The 23,305-nt window shown below is 37.2% G+C and overlaps 1 protein-coding gene across 1 annotated transcript in view; it reads right to left on the reverse strand.

The window, feature by feature from the left end:
- CNTLN (centlein) overlaps positions 1-23,305 on the reverse strand; it is a 196,498-nt gene that overhangs the window by 148,226 nt on the left and 24,967 nt on the right. The window contains exons 3-5 of the mRNA XM_086479875.1: positions 21,120-21,204; positions 7,018-7,152; positions 6,251-6,430 (exon numbers count right to left, since the gene is read on the reverse strand). Coding sequence (XP_086336001.1) covers positions 6,251-6,430; positions 7,018-7,152; positions 21,120-21,204 — 400 coding nt within the window. The remainder of the gene's footprint in view (positions 1-6,250; positions 6,431-7,017; positions 7,153-21,119; positions 21,205-23,305) is intronic.

Consider the following 23,305-nt stretch of genomic DNA (forward strand, 5'->3'; position numbering starts at 1 on the left):
TAACACTAAGAATTTGAATTTGTAGCTTCAACCCCTCAGTAACTTTAAAATACAGTAGCTTCATTTTCATGTTTTTTCTTATGTATTACGACCGAAGTGAGAGTATTTTTTCAAGTGCCATCTCCTGTTTAACATCTTTATCAATGATTTGGATGAGGGGATGGAGTGCACCCTTAGCAAGTTTGCAGATGACACCAAGCTGGGTGGAAGTGTTGATCTGCTTGACGGAAGGGAAGCTCTGCAGAGGGATCTAGACAGGTTGGGTCACTGGGCCAAGGCCAATTCCATGAGTTTCAATAAGGCCAAGTGCCAGGTCCTGTACTTCGGCCACAACAACCCCGAGAAGCGCTACAGGCTTGGGGAGGGGTGGCTGGAGAGCTGCCAGGCAGAGAGGGGCCTGGGAGTGTTGACTGACAGCCGGCTGAACATGAGCCAGCTCAGGTGGCCAAGAAGGCCAACAGCACCCTGGCCTGTATCAGACATAGTATTGTCAGCAGGAGTAGGGAGGTCATCGTGCCCCTGTACTCGGCTTTGGCGAGCCTGCACCTCGAGTACTGTGTCCAGTTTTGGGCCCCTCTCTACAAGAAGGACATTGAGGTGCTGGAGAGGGTACGGAGGCGGGCTGCCAAGCCAGTAAAGGATTTGGAGCACGTCTCATGTGAGGAACAGCTGAGGGATCTGGGGCTGTTTAGCCTGGAGAAGGCTGAGGGGAGACCTTACCGCTCTCTACAACTACCTGAAAGGAGACAGTAGCAAGGCGGGGGTTGGTCTGCTCTCCCTAGTAACAAGCGATAGAACAAGGGGAAATGGCCTTAAGCTGCACCAGAGGAGGTTCAGGCTGGATATTAGGAAGAATTTCTTTTCTGAAAGTGTTGTCAGGCATTGGAACAGGCTGCCCAGGGAGGTGGTGGAGTCACCATCCCTGGAGGTGCTTAAGAGACGGGTAGATGTTGTACTTAGGGACATGGTTTAGTGGTGTTGGTAGAGCTAGGACAAAGGCTGGACTCGATCTTGAAGGTCTCGTCCAGCCAAAACTGTTCTATGATTCAATAGAACTCTCATTTTTCAGTGCAACTAAAATCCCAAGCTCCTCTTGACAGAGATGCCTGTTTCTCAGCATGTTTAATTTTAAAAGAGAACACCTCTCCCTGTTTCTTGAAAAGCTCCCAATCAGACTTCAGGAACTTTAAGAAGTACTTTGCTAACTAGAAGAACAAAAACCAAAACAGTAAGCAATTCCACTATCTTTTAGGTCACCTCCACTTACCATCTGCCAGCCTGACAATTTTTGTGTCTACATACAAAGCATTTTGTGACTGACCGAGTTTGGGAAAATACACATTCTTATCATTGTTAAGGATTAACTTAAGTAACCTCCACCCAAAGAACAACAAAATAACCCAAACATCTAATTCGTTTTTAAATATGGAGACACATCATGATGGCTGACAGTTTTTCCACTCGTGCACTTTTGGGAGATAAAGAAAGCTGATATAAGCCCTGGGAAGCACAGAAGAGTAATTCTCAAGAACTATAAGGCAGAAAGCAAAGCCCTATGTTAATTTTTTGTACATTGTACATTATCTATATGAAGGTATACATGGGAAAGATAAACAATAAAACACTATGCCACCCTTTTAGCCACCTTATCAGGACTCTTCTTATTAATCTGCCTCATTCAGATTTTGGCTAATATGACAAACCTTTGAAGAAATATTCCTTAAATTGACAAACAAGCCATAGAAGTGTTTTCTCTCAGTCTGAAAAAGTTTAATTTTATAACTCAATATAGTAGGTCTGGAAACAATCAGTCTTTGAAAGTGATGACACTTCTCTGCACAGAAAACTGTTTAAAGATTAGGGAAAAAAAAAAGGCTAGTTACACTTAGTTCAGTCTCTGAACAGAAGGCCACTTTTCCAAAAGAATAACATTATTTAGATCTGGCATTTCTATCATCTAACATACATTTTAAAAACAATGGTGGGGTAGCTTACATTGCTAAGGTTTCATTTTATTCTTCCACAGATAAAAGAGACTAACATAAATAATGTCTCTACACAACATGATCCACAATATTGTTAAATATAGTGTTTACGACTGAAGAACATGTACAAAAAGAGATGCTGATTCAACTCCCAAAGCCAAGGCTGAGAAGCAGAACTGACTTTCAGAAGGTGATACAGTTTCTGAATTGAAATTATTTTTATCTATAACCATATTTACAATCACTTGAGAATAACAACACAACTCCATTCTTGAATTTGCTCATTAATTACTTTTTAAAAGCATTTCAGGGACATGTTATATTGGGGTATATATATTAGAACATCATCTGCAGCCCAGTATCATGTAGTGTGATAACACCATATTTAGCCTCTGTGGACAAGAAAATTACTATTCTTTGTTGTCTATAAGCATCCTGTTAAGAGCCAATCTGGCATACAACATTGATCCTCGAGTGTCAAGTAACAGAAATGGGGAGTATCAGGAACAGGGAGAGAAATTAATTCAAATGTAAGTTTTCAAGCAAATATTTACAGGAACAGTATATCTAAAAACAAAAATCACACTTTTTAGAAATTATTTTTTTACAAAACATTGATTAAAAAAAATTAGAAAATATATTACTATTTCCTAGAGGTCAAATGTAACACTTCCCTCCTGCAGACAGTGTTTTTAATATGCTTTGCAATAGTCTTGTGAGATTCACCTAACTCTGTCCACCAGCAAAGGTGTATAGTCACACGTCTAACAGTACAGAAGGGGGGAAGAAAAAAATAAGGGAGGGGAGAAAAAAAAAAAAAAAAAAAAAAAAAGGCAGAAGCTGGGGCATCAGACCCATGGACACATGCAGGCTGGCAGGGACCTGGGGAGGTCTCCAGTCACTGCTCCTGCCTAAAGCACGTTCAGCCAGGGGATCCAACCAGGCTGCTCAGGGCTTTACAAACTCAGGGACTGAAATCTCCTAAGGATGGAGATGGCCCAGCCTCCATGGGCCCCAGTCCCACTCCTGGGCTGTCCTTCTGAGGAGAAAACTTCTCCATTTCTCCAGCCTCAGCTTTTCCTGTGTCAGCTTGTGCTGCCTCTCACCGTTCTGCCATGCAAAGCTGTGAAGAACCCGACTATGTCTCATCCATGCCCTCCTATCAGTGCCAACGATGCTGTTGGATGGCCCAGCCCCAAAGCCATCCCTTCTGGCTGAACCAGCCTATCCCACAGTCTCTCCTCGCAAGGCAAGGTCTCTAGCCCCACTGTCTCACCTTCAGCCAGTTTACTGATGTCTTTCTTGGTCAAAAATGCGTGCAGTATCTAGAGTATTGAGCAGAGGGGCTCGATTCCTCCCCTGGCTCTTGAGGCCATGACCTGCTTATGCCTCACTAGGCACTACTGGCCCACATTGCTGCCTGGGTGCACAGGGCTGGCCTTGATGCAGCTTCCTGCCTGCCATTTCTCAGGACTGTCCCCAGAGCTGATCCACAGCCCCTGTATGGCTGTAGGGCTCTGCCTTCCCAGGGCAAGACTCATCATTTTTCCTGGTTAAGGCTCCTGTTGGCCTGTTTCTGTCAAGGTCCCACTGTGTGGCAGAAAAGCCCTTAAGAACATCGACTTCTCCCCAAATCTGGTGTCATCTGCAAACCTGATGAGCATGCCCACTGTCCCTTCTTCCAGATCACTGATAAAGATTTTAAACAAGACAGGTCCAGGATAGATCCTGCAGTACACCACTTATTACTAGCCTACAGAGTACAAGCCATTAACCACAGCCCTCTGAACCCAAACATCCAAATAGTTCTTTTAAACATGTTATTGTCCACCTATCCAGCTGTAACATCCTAACAGAAAAAAAAGTGTCAAAAATCTTGCTGAAGTTAAGGTCAATCACAGCCAAGCTCTCCTCTTGTCCACAGGCACAACCATTTTATTACAAAAGACCACAAGGTTGCTCAAGAACGATACAGCCTTCGTAAATCCATGATTGTTTCCAGCTGCTTTCTCAACCATGTGCCCAGAAAGTACTTCCAAAATGACCTTCTTTGTGATTTTCCCAGGGACTGAAGTGAAGGCAACAAATCTTTGTTCTTGGATTATCCTTTTCATCAAGGACTTGCTCTGATCTCTACTGCTTTTGAAAGATGATAGGCAGCAGCCCGACAGCGACAGCTGCCAACTCTCTCAGCACCCTTGGATGCAGTTCAGCTGGGCCAATGGATGTGTACTAGTCAAGGTCTCTCACCTATCTCCCAACTCCTCCACTCTTGGTACTCCTCCTTGAGATCTGCCTCTAGGCACGAATGCTTGGGGGAATCTTGTTGGAGAAGACTGTGGTAAAAATGACATTCAGTACCTCTGCTGTATATATTACCTGCTGTCACTAATTCATCCTTCTCTTTCAGCAACAGGCCCCCGTTTTCCTTGTTCAGCCTTTTACTACTAAAGCAGTGCAAGAAACTCTTGTTATACCTGTCATCACTTGCAAGTATCAACCGTAGGTAGGTTACCACCATCCCTGAGTATGTTTCTCAACACCTCCTTTGTAGCTTTCTCTGTTTCCACTTCCTGAATACTTCTTTCCACCTCTGACCTACACTGGAGTTTGGTGATTAATTCTGTTTAGCCAAGCTGGTCTCCTGATACATCCACTTGTTTTCCTGAGTATCAGAGCAGAACATACTTGGGCTTGGAGGAAGCTGTGCTTGAAGACTTATCAAAATTATCAGTTTTCCTGAGCTCTTTTACCCTTCATTGCTGCTTCTCATGGGATTCACCCACCAGTTCCCTGAACAAGTTGAAGACTCTCCTCCTTAATTCCAGGTCTGTACTGTGCTACTCTCCTTCCTTCATCTTCTCAGGATCTTGGTCTTCACAATTTCATGGTCATTATAACCAAAGCTGCCATTGATTATTATTTCCTTAATCAGTACTTCCTTGTTTGTAAACAGCATCCAGCTGTGTGTCATTCCTCATTGGTTCAGGGAATACCCATCTCAAGAAGATATCTTCATCATCCTCTGGACATTAGCTTGACCTGCTTGTGACCCCACTTTGAAACACTGACACTATATACTCCCATCCCTGGAATCACATGGCTGTGACACACCTTTCACTCTTCAGCATGCCTGATCAGCCAGGAAAACAGATAAACTAAAAATTATTCTGACCCTTTTCACTGAAGCTGTGGGTAACAATGATTTTCAATAACTTATCCAATATTACAAGCACTACATTTGACAACTTGAAAATTATTAAATCACTTTAGTACACACTAGATTTTCTCCCCCAAGTATCAACAAACCATTCGTTGTCCTGGGAATCCTACAATCCTTTCATCATAACCACTCCAAGGGCCTCCATTTGCAAAAGCTTTACTCCCCATGTTAATAGATCTGAATGAAGCTCTTTACAAAGGGTTTCCATCAGCATGTGTCACCAAAACCGTTGAATTGCTAGTGGAGGAAAAAAGATATTTCTGGGCATGATGTTGATTAGATAGTGACTACATTGAATATAACAGAAGGTCATGTACTTTCATAGTGTAAAACAGCACAGCACTGTAAGTGTTCGTTAGCCACGTAACTAAAAAGAACGCACTAACCAGATGTGTAAATAAGCAGCCATCAAAAACTTCAATACCATGTTTGTGGCTTATTTGTTACAGGAATTTAAAAGAACTAGCCAATTTTCAACAGCAAAGAGGCAAAGTATCATTTAAATAAAAGATATAATATTCTGTACCATGTATTATATTATTTCCTTTTTCATTTTATCATAAACAGTAAAAATAACTTTTTAATAAATTATATGCAATAATAAGGCCTCTCACAGAGTGGAGCCCTCTGGAGTCTAGCACACAATTCATCCGAAACCGCAGTTCAAGTTTTAAAGTGTTCTGCCAAAACAACAAATATCAACTTTACTGCAACCAAATTATACATAAATTGCACACTGAGAAAAAAAATTGTGAATAATACTTCTAAGCTTTTATTATTTCACACAAATACATATAATCTCAAAATACAGTATTTTTTTTTTAATGATTACATTTTAAGATTACTATTTGAAGTCAGATTCCTGCTTTGCAACATAAATTTTTAAAAAGCTGTGGGTCTTAAGTGAAGGAATGTAAATGAATGCAAGTCCCCACTGGTAGATTTGAATATATAACTTGTTATTTAAAGAAAATAACTTGTAGTGCAAATGCCTGGAGAAGTTAATTCTGAAATAACATCCAGGAGTCCACTCCACTCCTACCTTTATTGTGGCATCATTGCCAGATTTTTCTGTTTTCCATTGTGCCTCCTGCTTCCTCAGTTTCTCCAGGTCATTTAGCAGGTCAGCACAGCATGTATTTAATCCCTTATTTTCCTCCTCCAGGTTTTTTATAACCAGTCTGTTTTGCTCTTCCTTCTTCTGTGCACACTCCTCAGTGTCCTGTAGAACAGTACCACAAGGGCCGATAAACAAAAAAGTGAGAACTAATCAGCAAATATAAACTGTGCAGTTTTACCCTCACAGCAGCTTCTTCTATATTTGATGGCCAAGGTCACCTGTGTACTTTTATTGGCCTCTTTCATGCAGGTGGAAGGGTCATATTTTTTAGCTGGATGACAGCTTTGATGAGTACACATTTGCAAAGAGCCCATTAATTGATCAAGCTGCCTTTGATGCTGTCCCCAGCTATTTTTGAGACCCACACAGACATATCCTCCCAGACCTCGGCTTTATCAATTAATAATGCCAGTCCCATCAGAATCTAATTACAAGAAGCCACATCTTCACACTCGTACTTTCTTTGCTCCATTTCCATCATTAACTATTTATCTGAAAGTTATAAAGCTTGGATTCTTGGCTTTAAAGCATCTTCTTCAGAGTCGGTATGTAAGAAAACGATAAGGTATAGCAAGGCCTAAGGCAATTTTTTCTCCAAGCTTGTCACTTTCTGTGCCACAAAGGCTGACATTGCTTAAAGAACTACTTCAAAGCTACAATCTTATGAAACTATGTACAAGTCAATATACCTTAAGTTCTTGGCTTTTATCTTTAAATTTCTGGTTCAAGTTACTGAGTTCTTTCTTCAAATGAGCATTTTCCTCATCCACAGCAATTTTTCTCTGTATTAAGTTGTTTATCTCCTGCTGCTGTCCCTTGAGTCTCTATTTTAAAAAATAATAAACTGTTAATAGACAAAAAGCAATTGTAAAAGAACATGCATGGACTGGATTTTAGACCTGTGCATTTTACACCTATGTAACAAGCTGATATATGTAGTTTCATAGCATTATTTTAATTTCAATAGTACTTTAATCATACTCAAAATCGCACGATTATACCACAGTAACATAAATAAGGAACTGAATATCTTGGAGTATCTTGCTGCTACTAAACAAAAAAGCCCATAAATGCAGAACTGGAAATTATTCAGTCAAGCTTAGACAAAAACAGTCATTTGTAGAAGTTATATTTGTGCTTAGGGATTAAGAGGACATTAGAATACTGTTTCACTTGCACTTTTAGCATACTAAAAATTAAGTCAAAAAAGTAGAGTTCAAAATTTTCCAGAATTTGTAAAGATAATGAGAAATAACTTTTAAGTGAGGAAACAGAAAAGATTGACACAAAATAGATGTAAAAAAGGAATTAAGTATAACTGAATTTGCAGCAAGGAAAATAATACAACTGTTCAACACAAACACCAGTTTAGTGTACCCACACATAGTAAAATCTCACTTCCATCAAAAAAATAACTTCAACTTTCTGTGTTGAATAGCTGCATTCTATTCTTCTGACTTCATACTAGAATACTCTCACTCTTAAATGCATATCAGAACTCTGCATTTTTCTTCGGGAGTCTGTTTTAATTCCAGGTACTGTTTTGTCCCTTCCCTTCCTAAATGAAAATGGTATTCATCTAAAACATCTTCCTAGCAGTAACAGTGCAACTGTAGTCAGAAACAGATTAAATTTAATCTACGGACAAAAATGCATCTGCTTTGCCTTTAATATACAAGCTAAAAGAAATGTGTTCAGAAACATAAAAAATTAGCAAGAAGAGGATATACCTTTAGGTTATTCTACAATACTGCTAACATACATAAGGGTTTTAAACCTCCAAATGGTTAAGTGGTTCACGTGTATGTCAGACACGAAAAAGAATGAAAGTGTGCTGAGAAAAAACATGTAAAACAATACACTTGAAGTCATATTCAGCAATCATTGATTTTAAACCTACATGCAATAATTAAGGAAAAAAAAGGAACCATGTCACCACTGAACTCAAAGTAACTCATAACAAGGAATTATAGGTAGCAGCCCTGCATACAAAGCAAGCTTTGCAGGAGTAAGCAAGGCTTGGTACACATGTCGAGCAGTGTCAGTGTGTTGGCATCCAGAGTACCCACGCTGCACAAGCAAACTCTTCACAGAGCAGTAACCACAGAGGGATGGGGCAATTTTGAGTTCTGAGTAGCAATTTGAGTATTAGCTTCTCCAAGATATGCGCACTCTTCTCCCTCCTCTGCACAGTTACTGAACACGAAGTAAATTTCTCTGCCCTTTCTGCTGCATTTGACCTCTAGCTTAATAGTCAATAAACTAAATTTTTCAGTATTACCAGAATTAATTCATGTAAAAAGAATTAATTTCACATACTTGATTAGAAAACTAAGGTTGGCAGAAATTATTTCTTTATGAATTATTATTTAAATCACTAGTGAGCTAGTGTGACTGTAAGGCACGTGAAATATACATTTGAAGATGTGCAGTGAAATTAATCTGTATATTTAGCGAATGTCTTAGTCATTAAAAATATACATGACTTCATTTCTTTGTGTGAATTGTATCTTTCCCTCCTTGTTTGTTTGGGTTTGGGGTTTTTGGTGGGGGGTTTTTGTTTGGTTTTTTTTGTGGGTTTTTTTTTTTTTTTTTTTTACTTTTTAACAGAGGCTTTTGTTATAGCTTTTTCCAAATTACTTTGAATGTCTGCCTCTCCTCTGTAGACTTCTTCACTTTTTCTACCCATTACATTCCCACCTTCCTTGCAAATATTTTTATTGTTCTACTTCTCCTACCACCATCTCCAAATATTTTCTATACATTTTTCCTCCATATTTAGTAAATTTACTTTATCCCTCTGATCACTACTGCTATCCACACACTGTTACAAATATGGTAACATATCTTAGAAAGGAATTTAAAAACAAAACCACAAGACAAAATCCCCATACCACACTACACAGCAGAAACTATGTCCAAGCAAGAACAAACCCTGCAACCGGTTCAGCATATGAGAAAGGTAACATAATCCAGCTAACTTGTGTAGCAAATATTGAATACAAAAAACCATGAACAGATAATGTTTAGTAAATAGTGTGGGGAGACATGAAGGATAATTCTTTTCCCCCACAGTAAAACTTTCACTTTATCAAGAAAAAAAAAATTCTTTGTTGTACCTCATAGTCAATAGCAGCTGCAGTAGAATCCAAAGAATATACAAAATTATGTACTTTCTATCTATGGTCTCTAAACACATGGAAAATAAAGCGAATGTGAATTGAAGAGACTGGAAAAATGAGAACAAAAATCGAGAGAAAAGTGAAAGAAAACACAGGAAGTGAAAGAAAACCCCATAGTCTCATATCTTGCCTCAGATGTTATTAATTCCAACCAACCAAGCAGACCAAAAAAAAAAAAAACAAACCCAAAACAAAACCAATCCAGAAATACCTTGTATTTAAAAGTGTTTTTAATTGGTAATTTAATCTCAAGCCTATAGTATACTTGTTTATTTTTTTATATTATAACTAACTCCCCTACAGAGACTCATTCTACAGCATGGCACTTTGAACATAATCCAGTCAAAGTCTGCCTAAGATTATAGATTCATAATCGTTATTCCACTTCCTCCAAAGAAAAACTAAACCTGAATTTCAGATTCTGAAATTTATATGAAATTTTTCTCAGAGACATAACTCAGCACACAAAGCTCAGCCTAGTTTGTCATCAGTAAACATTAAGGAAGGTATAATGAAATTTAGAAACCTCCTCTTAAGTAAGGACTCGCCTCGTTTGAACCTACCAGACACCAGGCTCAGTTTTCTGTATTCAAATAAGCAAATATTTGCTTTTCAGACATACTATTAGTTGCAGGAAAAAATTGTTGCTGGCAGAGATGATTCAGCTGCGTCTTTAAAAAGGTATGAATCCATATTACCCTGGAAAGCATCAGTTATTTTGTTTGCCTCCCTCTCACTCCCCAAGTCCCTGTAGAATCTGAGTAAGCAGCTCCTTCAAGTCTTCCCTCCAGCTCATTACTACTTGTTTAACATTTATCAAGACAAATTCTGCATTTGAAGAATACCCTTAGAAATTCTACCTATCTGAAAGAGCCTACTGGCTCTAACAGAGTGAAAAATTCACAAATACGTGCTCTCACAAAATCCTCAAGTACAGCTCCAGCTCTTTAAGGCATAGAATCACAGAATCATATAATGATTAGGTTGGAATAGACCTTCGAGATCATCAAGTCCAGCCATTGACCTAATACCACCATGCCCACTAAACCACATCCTGAAGTGCCATATCTACATGTTTTTTGAACGCCTCCAGGGACAGGGACTTCACCACTTCCAATGTTTGATGCACAAGCTACATTGTGTTACTACTTAGTTTCATTACACAGTGTGTGGAAACAGGTAAGCATATGTGTAATTGTGAAGTGAAATCAATGTCTTTGGGTCCTGTTTGGAATGGGATGTTTTCCAGTAATTTGGAGGATGAATGAAGACGTGAAGATACAAAAGTACAACTAGTTATTTCAAATGTTTGTTCCATATCGCAGAGATAAAATTTTAAACTCAAATAAGCTACTTACTTTGCATATTTTGCAGGATAATCAGACGGATTATCCTGAATCAGACTCACACAATAATTACTTATCCCCACAACCGACCCACTTAAGACTTTAAATCAATCAAAAGGCAAATACATCACATCAATCACCAAGCAGCAAACTCATCTGTGAAGTCTACAAAATCATCTACTGCAGCAGCAGGGAACATTATTTAGGTAAGTTATACCTGCATGGAAAAAATCCTCTTATGCTCCAAAGCATTTTTCTTGGGTACCACTTTGTCTGCTCTTATCTTTTCCTCTAAATGCATTGAACTTTTACTCTCATACCTGCTCATTTCACATGCTTATAAAGAAGGGAAAAAAACAGGAGTATTACTCAAGAGCCATGACTGGGCAGAAATAAGGGTCATAAAGAAGAATTTCTGAGATACAGACAATTAAGTAAATTATCATCTGCCTTTGCTTGTGCAGCTGTTTTTGCACTTTGCTTCCTCAACCTATGAATTACCTTGTATAACAGAAGGAAGAGAGTAAAGACTGATTTCTTACAGCAGAGAATAGAAGCAGTGTTCCTGAAAGACTACCCTACTCTGGCATGCAAGTGAAACAGCAGGGAAAAAACCATACCTGATCAACACATGGGGCAACCTCCCACACGAGGTTATTTTGACAGACTTCACTAGACAAAAAACACTCATCCAGAATACATCTATTCCCACAGTATCTACTGTTTTTGTCTAGACACCATAAAAGACAGGCTACTGCTACACAAGAACAATCCGAACTTATATTTCGCATTGCCTGCAGTCACACTTGTTTGAATACAATCAGCACAAAAGCAACGTTCAATAGACTTTTTACAGCTTGGTGTTCAAGAATTATAAAAAAAACCCTCATAACTAAGACAACTATAGAGTACACTGCCAAAGGTTTTTCTATAGACAAACTTCCAAATATAAGAAAGAAAACTGTATTCTAGAAGTGAAATTGCTCTAATGAAATCAAAGACACCTGGTTTTAGCCTTTTGTTTAGCTGAGAAGAATCAAAGACTATCCCTTGTATACTGTTGGAGCCCAGAATGCTCCAGATAACAGTACACACAAAGAAACAGTGTGATCTAGTGGAGCAGGTCTTTTGATGTTTAAGAGGGCTGTCATTCCAGAATTCAATTTTATCCTTTTCCATCACATCTCTTTAGCTACAACACAATACAATTTTTTTTCTTCCCTAGTAATGTCTAATTGTTTACTGGCAAAAGCTACTTTTAAAAACCTTCATATCAATTTGCAGAGGAAACAAAATCACATGCTAAGACAAACTGAGAAAATGAGCCATGAAAACTACATATCAAATCTGAAGAGCGAAAATAGACCTTTATTTGTCTTAGCTCTGAAGACCTCAGTTTCATGGCAGTAGATGTTATAATTATCTGTCAATATTTCATGTGACTAGATAAGTTTTTTAATTAAAATTCATTTCTATCCAGTGTGAACTTAGATAGTAAACACTGTATGGAAACAGTAAAAGTGGCACCAAAAACATAACTCTTTAATGCTAGGAGTCTATTTCCAAAAAAGAATATGAGTTAGGATGCAACTATCAGGAGTTATGGACTGTTTGATATTGCAGACATGAACTTCCAGTCTTAAGTGAATTTTTTTTTTAAATCCATTACATAAAAAACATGCAGAAAGGACTATGAAACAACAGATGTACATGCTACTGCTGCATTAAGTGTTCTCCAAATTTCTACTTTTTTGAGGTGAAAGGGCAAAAAAAAGAAAGAAAAAAAATCACTCACATTTCTGCAGTCTGAAATTTGATCAGACTGCATTACTGAATCAGTATTGCATACCTGCCTCTACACAGGTTCAAAAAATGTAGACAAGAGTAGGTTTTATTTCATGTCAAGAAGTTAACTCAAATACCTACTGAAACTTTATCAAAATATCACTAAAAATCATCCTAGCAGAAATGCAAAACTGACACATATATCCTTAACTGCTGCTGCTGCTGCTAACGATACAGAAATGCAATAACGCACCTTGTTGCTGTCATTGCCTACTGAAGCACTTCACAAAAAACCTCAAGTCTCTGCACCACAATATTAAAGGTGTCCATCTATGACTGCCACAAAGGGACATGCATTCAATTTCCACTACTGAAAGGACCATGGTAACAACTAAACATTGTATTCTGTGCTTTCTTCATTGCATTCTTTATCAGAAGCTTTCACGGTGCAGAAGTACACTTCTAATACACCACCAAAAAAACCCAATAAACAATGAACACAAGCAAAATAATTGGAACTGATGAAAAATTGAAGTATTTTCCCCCAAGCAGTGACTTTTAGTGAAATCCTGACATCCTAAGCAGAAACAAAATTAATTAATAAAATCATTTTGTTACAACTTAAATATGAAAATATTATTCTTTCTTTTAAACTTCTTTTCCTCAAAATTTCTAGTTCTTCATATACATACTTACTCTCTCCCTTTCATCATCTCTTTTTCCCCACCAAGTAGTTGAGGTTGACTTAATCACACTCCTAACTTTTTCCCTTCCCCTCCAACTTTCCTTTTTTTCTAGTAGGAATTGAACAATAAGTAGGCACTACTATAAATGTGCCAGTAACACTTCACAGCTTGCCTTGATTTAGCTTTCTCAAATTACTCTTTACATTTTTTTCAACCTATTAATCCTCATGGTTCTAAACTTGAACATGTATATGCATGTTTATCAAATAACATTCCCAGTCATATTCTCATACAGTCCTCCCAAATAAAGAAAACCACAAAAGAAAAAAAAAATAAAATTAACAAATGAAATGAAATCTGCTCTCTTTCATCTCATGACTATTCATTAGATTCTCTAATTATTTTCAGATGTAGGATGAACAGAAGTTCTATGTAAATAATTCATGAAAAGGTTATCATATGTTATAGAAGTCATCTGCTGCATTTTGCAGTCTGTACGGTGTCCTTTCATACTCAAAACGACACTAGCTAGTTATGATATAAAACACAAGTTATTTTTAAATCCATATTGCTCCAAAAGTAAAACACCAACAGCACTACCTGATTCTACAGTATCCTTCTTCCAAAGGATGCCTGTATTCACAGTTAACTATTTAACTTACAACTTGACTCCTAACAAGAGTAGAAAAAAAAAAAGGAAAGAAAGCAACCAACATATAACGGATTACAACATAACTCACACAATAGTATCATGAGTGTATATCCCATTACTAATTCCTAATTTTCACACCTGCCTCTACACTGTAACAATCTTAAATAAATTTTAAAAAAAAAAAAAACAAAGAGAGAGGACTCAAAGTAGGGGAGCTCACTTGATTTTCCTATCACTATAAGTTTGTTTGTTCTTCCTTATCCCATCTCATGCTCTCCAGGACTCCCTGAGATGAAACAATTTAAAGAATTGTTTCTGAGAAAAAGAAATACGAAGCTGTAGGCAGGCATCTGCAAATCTGTTCCCAACATGAATGAGAATTTTTGAATGCCTATTGCTACGAACAATAGATGTGAAATTAAACATCGTAACTTAAAGATGTATACAAGGAAAAACACTTAAAACACTGTCCACTCAAAAGTGCTTACCTACCATTTATGTGCTGAAGAAAAAAGGCAGGTCTGTTTTGCAGAAGGAAGAAAAGAAAATCAAGATTCTTTGGAGAACTCTTTTGAGACAATCAAGTAAAATGGTTCTACAGAGAAGCAGACCAGAAATATGAGCAGCTGACTTCATCCTGCAGGTAGGGAATATGTACTTACTCCTCTACCACTAGCCAGTCTTGCTCCTGAATTCTCACCTGACCCATAGATTAAGGAAGGGTCAAACAGTATAATCTATTATAAACACCATGTTCCCTATTGCTCTCTTTGGACTTGTCTGATGTGATTAATTCAGTGTCTTCAGCCAAGTTTGCCACCTTAATTGAACCACCTGACAGAATTTCTTAGTATTTGAACATGTGGTGGAAATAAACTGTGACTTTATGTAGTGTATCTGTCAGCCTTGCAACTCTAGCACCCCACGTTCACTATCAGCAAAGGAACCATCTCCGGCCATCAATTGCTAAGTAGATCACAGCACCAAGAAAACTTTTACCCACCATTTCATTCCACTGAGGCCGCGCCTTACAGCTATATTGCAGCACATTCCTTGTCTCATCCTCTAAAAACAAAGCTCTACTATTCTTTTCATTTCTTACAATATCCTACAATCCTTTGTATCCCTTCTGCTGATTCCTTCTGCTACACAGGCGTAGTGCAAGCAAGCATGGCCAGCAGCTGCATCTTCGCATTCATAAGGGGGCCAAGGACTGTTTCTGGCACATGCACAACAGGTTTGCCGTCTCTGAAATAAGGAACACAAAAGTTCCTTGCCCTGCGAGGGGGCAATACTTAAGAGGCAGTTTTTCACACACACACACCTCTAATTTGGAAATGAGACAGCATTCCCAAAAAAGAAAAGCTGTATCCTCAGCACCTCACCCAGTATAGCATGTATGGCAGTAATGCATCTGCTAGATTTAGAGATTAACTGCCCATTTTCCTCTAATGAGAATATGAGAGATCTCAGAATAACTACAGCAAACACTGACAATATAATCTGACAATCTTGCCACAGCTCCGGCATCACCTTAACCATCAGCTGCTCTCAATAAATCCCCTTTCTTCTTTTGTCTAGTGATTCTCTGCACCAGGACAGACTAGACTTCCTATAGGACCTGTAACACAGTGCTGTAAAGCAGCACTGTCCAGTACATTGATACTTTCTCTACTCCCTCCTCTCTTCTTAGCTGTATTTTGAAACTATGGAAAGTAGCAGCCCAGTCCTCTAGGTCAGGCAGCAGAAAATTCGAAGTGTCTTCTTACCCCTCAGTCTCTGTATTGATTCCAAATTAAAACCAACAATCCATTAAAATGAGGTTTTCTATTCTCTTCATTGAAGAGCATCGCCTTGATAGAACTACACTTGGGGTTTTTTTCTATACTTTTTTCCTCAGCAAGGCCGATTAAAAGGTCCTCCAAGTGACTAGGCCTCTGTCTCAAAGTATGCATGACTATGTGAGATCTGCAGGAAACGATACCTACTAGCATCTACTCCTGACACAGCAATATTTCATTACACCCACATACATCAATGCTGCCAGATCAGGTGTAGTGTACATAAAGAACAGCTGTTGCTATGACAAACTTTTCTGATAAGCTCCTTCCTAAATGTGGTCAGCAGATTCGTAAGGGCAGAACATAATCTCAAAGGGCACTGAATGCTTCTTTCTGCTACCTGGTCCTCAAGGAACAACAACTTTCTTGAACTTGAGGAAATCTGCCTGTATTCAAGTAAGAAGCCACGATGTAAGAAAAGATTCCTGATCAACAACGTCCTTAAAGGGGTAATAAAATCCAGCTTCGCCCTCCTAAAACTATACTGACTTTACAATTAGAAAAAAGATTGTCTCACTATAGCAACCAGATAATATACTGAACACAGTTAAGAAGTTAATCTCTTCTAGAGTAAAACCAGCTTCCAACAGCTTCAGAAACTATTTTTATCTCAAGAAAAAAGGCTATCCTATTGTAACTCTAACTGGCTACATAATAACTACCCTTACCTTGATTGAACAAGAAAATTCCCAAACTAGACACTCCAGCTCCCCAGAGGATGAATAAGATCATAAAGATGACCTCCCTCTTCTTTCCAGACTTCAATATTGAGCTCTGCTAACATAAGAACCAAGCATTTCAAACCAGTGGAATGGGCAGAGAACAAGAAACATCGCATTTCTTAACTGTACTTTTCCCTGTTTAATACAAGTGCAGCTACGATTTCAGGCTGACTTTGTAGAAACACCACTGAGAACACAAAAGGCTGAGTAATAAAGATCCAGAAGCTTTAGCCAACTTCAGGTGTAGCTACACAGGCAAATTAATGAAAAGGTGAAGCACAGATTTACAGCACACGTACATGAACACCCAATATATCTGCTTTTTTGTGGACTAAGTAGGAAAACTTCCTCAAAATGTAGTAAACTATCTCACAGAAATAAATTTTCAACTTGTAGAGAAAGCATTTCTACTGGGAATTCACACAAAAGTACTAATGAGCTGTAAAGGTACACTGTAATTTACAGCTTATTAATTTCTTCAGATAAACAAGCCCACAGGTATTAGCCATAGTCATCATACGACCTACCTCAGGTAGCCTTCTATCAATAAACCAGAATCAGCAACTTTCAACTATTTGAATAATAAATGTTTTCCTCCCCACCTTTCTCACTCAGACCAGCTCCTTAACAAGACTTCTTTGCTTTAATTCTATGAGAAAACTAACTAAAAGATGTCAAGCAGAAATGCATACAGACACATGATAATTCACTGATGCAGTTCAAAGCGGCTACATAAAACAGATAAGCTTCACCACTGAAGGCTGATCCCTTTTCCAAGGTACAACTTGAATACAATGACCTTTTTAAAGAAAAAAAGTGTCAGCGTCCTCAGATATTCTTCGATCGCAGTATCTATAATTTTGATTCACTGGAGAAACTTTTTTTTTTTTGCAAAGAGTTTATAAACTTCACATAATCTCATCACTACTGACACATTCATCCGAACTCCCTGTTCCCGAAATTATCCTCATGTCCCTCATTACACAAGAATAATCAAGGTTATATGCTACTGGAAATAAAGTGTTAGATGGCAATAGTGTGTGTATACATTTGTCTTAATTTAATAACAGCATTTTATTACAAAGAAAAACACAATCAGGTGAAGGTACAAGAGTTAAGAAAAATTTATTAGTGTTAATTAATGCTTGAAGGTAGAATTATGCTTCTTTCAATTGGACCCATTAAAGGGGCTTTAATATAGATTTGCACAGCAAGCTGAAGATTTTCAAGTGCAGATAATGAGGCAAGCTAGTACTATTTTAACCCCTCTGGAGTATAATCAGTTGATAAGGTTTTGAAACGTTACAAGGTCTAGGACAAAAAGATTAGCTTCAGTTCCTCCAGACCAAAACTGAAACCTAATTAATTAACAATACGTCAGAACACAGAAAAGATTTACTGCTACTTTTACACATCTTTAATTTCATCTTCTAAGGAAATCAGGTGAAGATATTTTAATTTATCTATTGCATGAATGGCAGAAGACCAAGTTCCCTGTTCCCACATTATCCTCTAAACTGTTTACATTCAAAAATTTTAATGCATTCTTCCAAAAATCTCACCTTATTTTAAAAGAAAAAAATAATCTCTTTGATATATTTGAGACACACACAAATATTACAAGTTAAAATACAGCAGGTCAGAAATGTTTCCAAAGAAAAGGGAGAATGAAAAAAGGTATCATCAACAGTCAGCCTTCAGAAGAAGGATAATTAAAATTCTGTAATAGCAAGTTATCCACTCAAAGGCAGCAGTTAGAAATTCTCTTCCTTGAAACACACAGAGAAATTACACATATATGGCAAGGATACACAACTACTGAGACAAGAGTTTTGAGCCACCGTGTGAAACAAAAATGATAGCATTAAGATCAGAACAGCAATCTAGCCACTAGCCTCAAAGGAGTAAGATTTTTGCCACACAGCATTTACAATAAATATGTATATGCCAGATGAGGCACAGCTGTGACTATCAAGACCAAGAGTTACCAATCAACTGATTACAAAGACAAGGAATTAAAAAAAAGAAAGAACAAAGGGAGAACATAATTGAAAACTCCAACACAACATATTTTGTACTGAATTCATGTGCAATAATAGATGAAAAAAACCTAAGTGCTTTAATAAATACTATATCTATTTGAACCTTTGAATGCTACATTTTAAATGCTCTACATTATTTCATATTTAAAATGTTTAACACAATATGTAGTTATGCAATAAACTCACGGTAAGAAAAAAGTCTTATACATTTATCTAAACCTGAAAATTACACCATTGTGATTCAGGAAAGGTGCACAACAAACTGAAGTCACACTGAGTACATAAAAGTTCAATGCATGTACTCTGTTCCAAAGATATTAGCAGAAGTTTTGCAAAACTGTGATTTATACTGATTTTTACCCTTAAAGCCATAGGTCCCATTCTCATGAATATATGGGCACCTTTTTTCCCCCATTTAAGTTATACAAAAGTGATTAAAGACCATATTACTTCTCAGTCATAGGTTTCTAAATTAATTATTTAATTGATTTTCAGTAATATCCATTAAAATAGAAACCCTTCAAACATTTGAAGTATCTCATTACAAATAAAGCTAATCTAGCTCTCAGTATTAACTAACTACATGCATCTCACCTAGGGTGTAGAGAATATGCTTTCCTACTTACAGCAGTTTTTAAAGAGCTCTTAAGCATGTCAGGACAAAATTTAAGCAGAATACAAGAGAAGAAAAATTATCTCATGTTCTCCTTCTAGAGTTTTGTTGTTGTTTCTAGCAGCAGTATCAGCTTACATACATGTTGAATTATGAGATAGGCCATTTATTTCCCTTTTTTCCCTTACTCAGCATGGATTCATACAATCAGCTGTTTGGTTGCCACTCAGAAATTACTAGTAAATAAATATAAATTATATTGTTACAACTGATATCTCTGCATGATGCACAGAAGGGAAGCAAAAAACAACTGAAGAGACAAATAGATAACCTCACCTTGCTAGGCGTAAGAGGTTGGTAGACTGCAATAAAGTGTCGCCGTCTATACTTTACAGAAAAGAATGTTCAATGTAATTACTGTAAAAACTCAGTTTCATAAGCAACCTATTACAGAAATAATACCTTTTTCTCCTCAGATGAACAAATCCGGAAAAACAAAACAACTGGGAATGCTCTGGACTACTTTGTTCTCTATGCCACCTTCAGTCTTTGATTACAAAATCACTGAAAACACTTCAAAGCCTCAGAAAATTATTCCCCTCGTTTCAATCCTGTGGCATCCCAGCCAATGGATGAGGAAAGAAAGTCAGAATGACACGACCTTTGTACACAGCTTTTATATACAGCACTGACCATTGGCACCATCTGGTGCTCTTCAGAGCTCCCCCACCCTCCAAAAAGCAGTTTCTGTCCTCATCTGTTAATTCCTCCCGTCCTGTTGCCAAGCCCTCCTTTCCTGACTCCGTTTTTCCTTGGTTCTAGTTACATTTTCAGCCTCTCTCCACTTCCAGATGGTAACTGCATCACACTATCAATTTCAGATTTCTGATCAATTTCAATTTCAGCTTCTGAATTTGATCTGAAACCACAGAAAGCAATCTTACAGAGATGCATATTAGTTTCAGAAGCTGCCACAACTGGTAGCCATTCTTAAAAGCACCCTACTGTGCACAAAAGCTTATCACCTTCTTACACAGGTATTTTTATTATTGTATTATTATTCTTAATAATATGGAAAAGCAAATTCTGTTCTCCTCATAGTCTTGCAAAGGTAGTCATTTGAGTTTTATGGAGAAAAGGAAGGTGTAACGTTTAGTGTTCTTGGTTTATTTAGTATTTGCTAGTGCTGGATTTCCTAAGTATTGTATTTCAAATACTACGAAAGGTTCAAAAGCTCTGATTACTTTTCAAAAAATTATTTTGATTTTTAGAAAACACACTTGTATTTCCTCAATTTCACCAATGGCTTGGCTCAATACGTGGTTTTCATTCAAATTTTTTTTACTGATACACAAGACAGTTTTGAGAAAACAATAGAGAATACACATGACGTAAGAGTCCTGTATGACATTTTAGATTTGTCAGTATTGTTTTATAGGTTACGCTAACAATTAACAATAAATATTGTTATACATTAGTAACACTAGAACACAGTATCCTAAAAGAAATATAGCTATATGTATTTAGTCCTCATTACTCCAGAAATGTTTTATTTTTGTATTTGTCAGGATGGCAAATCTTCCCAAATAATTGGGCACATTACAAACCTAAAGACAGTCAGAACTCTTCTAGGTTAAAATCCAAGTTTAGGTTAGTCCATTGAGCAAAATAAGGCAATGAGTTGATAAAACTTTTCAGAAAAAGTTTCACCTAAATCACAAGAACTTTTTAGGTGAAAGGTCAACTGTTTGAACAACTCAGAAGAGTTTAATTAATACTTTATCAGAAGGTCATAATCTCTGAATCACCTGTAACATTCACCTCAAGACACAAGAGCAAACTACTTTCATATCTTAGGAAATATAAATTTGATATTGATGACAGAAGTTTTCTTAACTGCTCTATTTAAACTTAATACAAACCTGTTCTAGGGTTTCTATTTCGCCGTCTTTAGCTTGCAAAATCTCTAAAACCCTCCTGTCCTTGACTTCAGCTTTCTGCTTTTCTCTGAAAACAAACAAAAAAAATAGACACTTTATTAGTCATAATTTGCACTTAATCATTTGAATTTTTCATGTCCTGATAATGAATGTCATTTTAAAGTACAGAAAATTAAATTACCTGAAACTGACAGGCCTTGCAGAATTAATCAGGGAGCATATGGTAAGTGACAGTAAATTACATCTGTAAACAGCTAACACAACTTTGTTCAAAAAGAAACAGAAGGAAAATACATTTTAATTTCAGCTGAAATTATCTGTCTCATTACTTCCCAAATCTAGAAAGTGTACTTGTCCACAGAACGAGTAAAATGCTTTTTTCCCTTCTTGGCAATATATAGCCACTAAGCTGCTCGGGTTTGTGAAGTCCTTCTCTCAGCTACATGGCATTTGTACATCTGAAACAACACTTTTGAACATCACGGATAACTATTTTATTATCTTTCTCTTGGACAGAACCTGTATCTTTTACCAGGGAGGGGAAAAAAAAAAAAAAAAAAAAAGACAGCTCAGAAGCTCAGGTAACAGGGATGAGCAAAGCCTACGTGGCTAATAAATGCAGGGCTATAATAATCTCTGCAGCACTTTGTAAAAAAATGAGCTGTTGAGTTATCAACACTTTGTTTAACAAATCACCTCATCTCATTGCTATCCCATTTCTTGACTGAGTTATAAACATCGATGCCCTTACTGGCTTCTGTTTTAGGCAGAAAGAAAACAATGTTGTTGTAAAGATACATGGCACATGTCTTTAGCACAAGACAGAGCTCCTATCATGTACCTGCAACAAAAAGCCTGAGAAACACATATTCCCTAAAAATGACCATATACTTCAGGCACCCCCAGCACCACAGGTGACAGAAAAGCAGAAATTCATTCAGATTATCCCTACTCTCACAATACTTCCATCATGCTTGTATATAAGCCACCCCTAGAAGGCAGAAAATCCTACTTGTGTAACTTCTGCTCTACAAAAATGGGAATGTTTCAGAGGTTAGAATGGAAGAGTGATACCATGAGCCTGTACAGCTAATCAGAACTGGATGAGAACACCCAGCTGTGCACAAAAGCTTCATCTACTGAAGCATTTTGTAACAGAGACCAATAAGAATAGCAGATAGATGTACAACTACTTTTCTCTGCTAGCATGTGTTACTGCATATTCTATTGTTATCAGTGATTTTAAACACTGAACTACACTGTCCCCAAAGGCCATCCAGTAACATGTTTTTTCAAATAAAGTTCTATGACTGCTAAAATATCTAGTCTGATCTTAAGAAAACAAAGAATTAAATAAAAATTGTATGGAACTTAAAAGCAAGGTTTTTTGGAAACTGACGTCTCAAGGCATCCTAACTGTAAGTAGCACATTCCTACTGCAAATACCACAGCACTGATGTGTAGTGTTGTAGCACTGGAAGAAAACTAAGAAAAACCTAACTGAAAAGGTATGTATTTAAATTATATTTACCTAGCAGAAACAAAAGTATACGTGTCTTAAGCAGTTGTAGGGCATTACAAAAAATCTAGTTCCATAAAGAAAATAATTCAGGAGTTGCAATGAGTAGAGAAAACTGAAACCATGACTACTCAAAAAATATTCCAAAAGACATTTCCTGTTTGAGATGTATGTAACTTTTTAACTGAGACAGAAATTTAACAGAAATATGCACATCAGATCCTGACCCCAAAAGCATCGGATCACCTGCAATCAGAACTATCAAGGAATTGTCAAGATGGGTTGCTACAAAAACATGAGCAGTGAAATACACAGTACAGCCAGTTTTTCATAGTTTCTCTTTGTACATCTACTAAAACTGAACTAAGTAGACTGCAATTGTAGAGAACCATGCAAATATGAAGTTATCTGATGTATTACAAAAGTTACACTGCGGGTTACACTGTGATGTCCTTCAGAAAAACTCTAAAGACAAAAAAATGAGCTGAAGACATGAAAAAAACAAACAAGTTTCATACCACATGACAGTTAATGAAACTGACCCACTCTGCTCATAATGCATAATTAGTTTACAGAAACCATATCCTCATGTTTTAAAAAATGGTAAAAGGCTTTCTGATAAGCTTTTAAAACTTTGTACTAAAAGAAA

This window comes from Leptosomus discolor, chromosome Z, assembly GCF_034619465.1.
Source record: "Leptosomus discolor isolate bLepDis1 chromosome Z, bLepDis1.hap2, whole genome shotgun sequence".
NCBI classification, from domain to species: domain Eukaryota; kingdom Metazoa; phylum Chordata; class Aves; order Leptosomiformes; family Leptosomidae; genus Leptosomus; species Leptosomus discolor.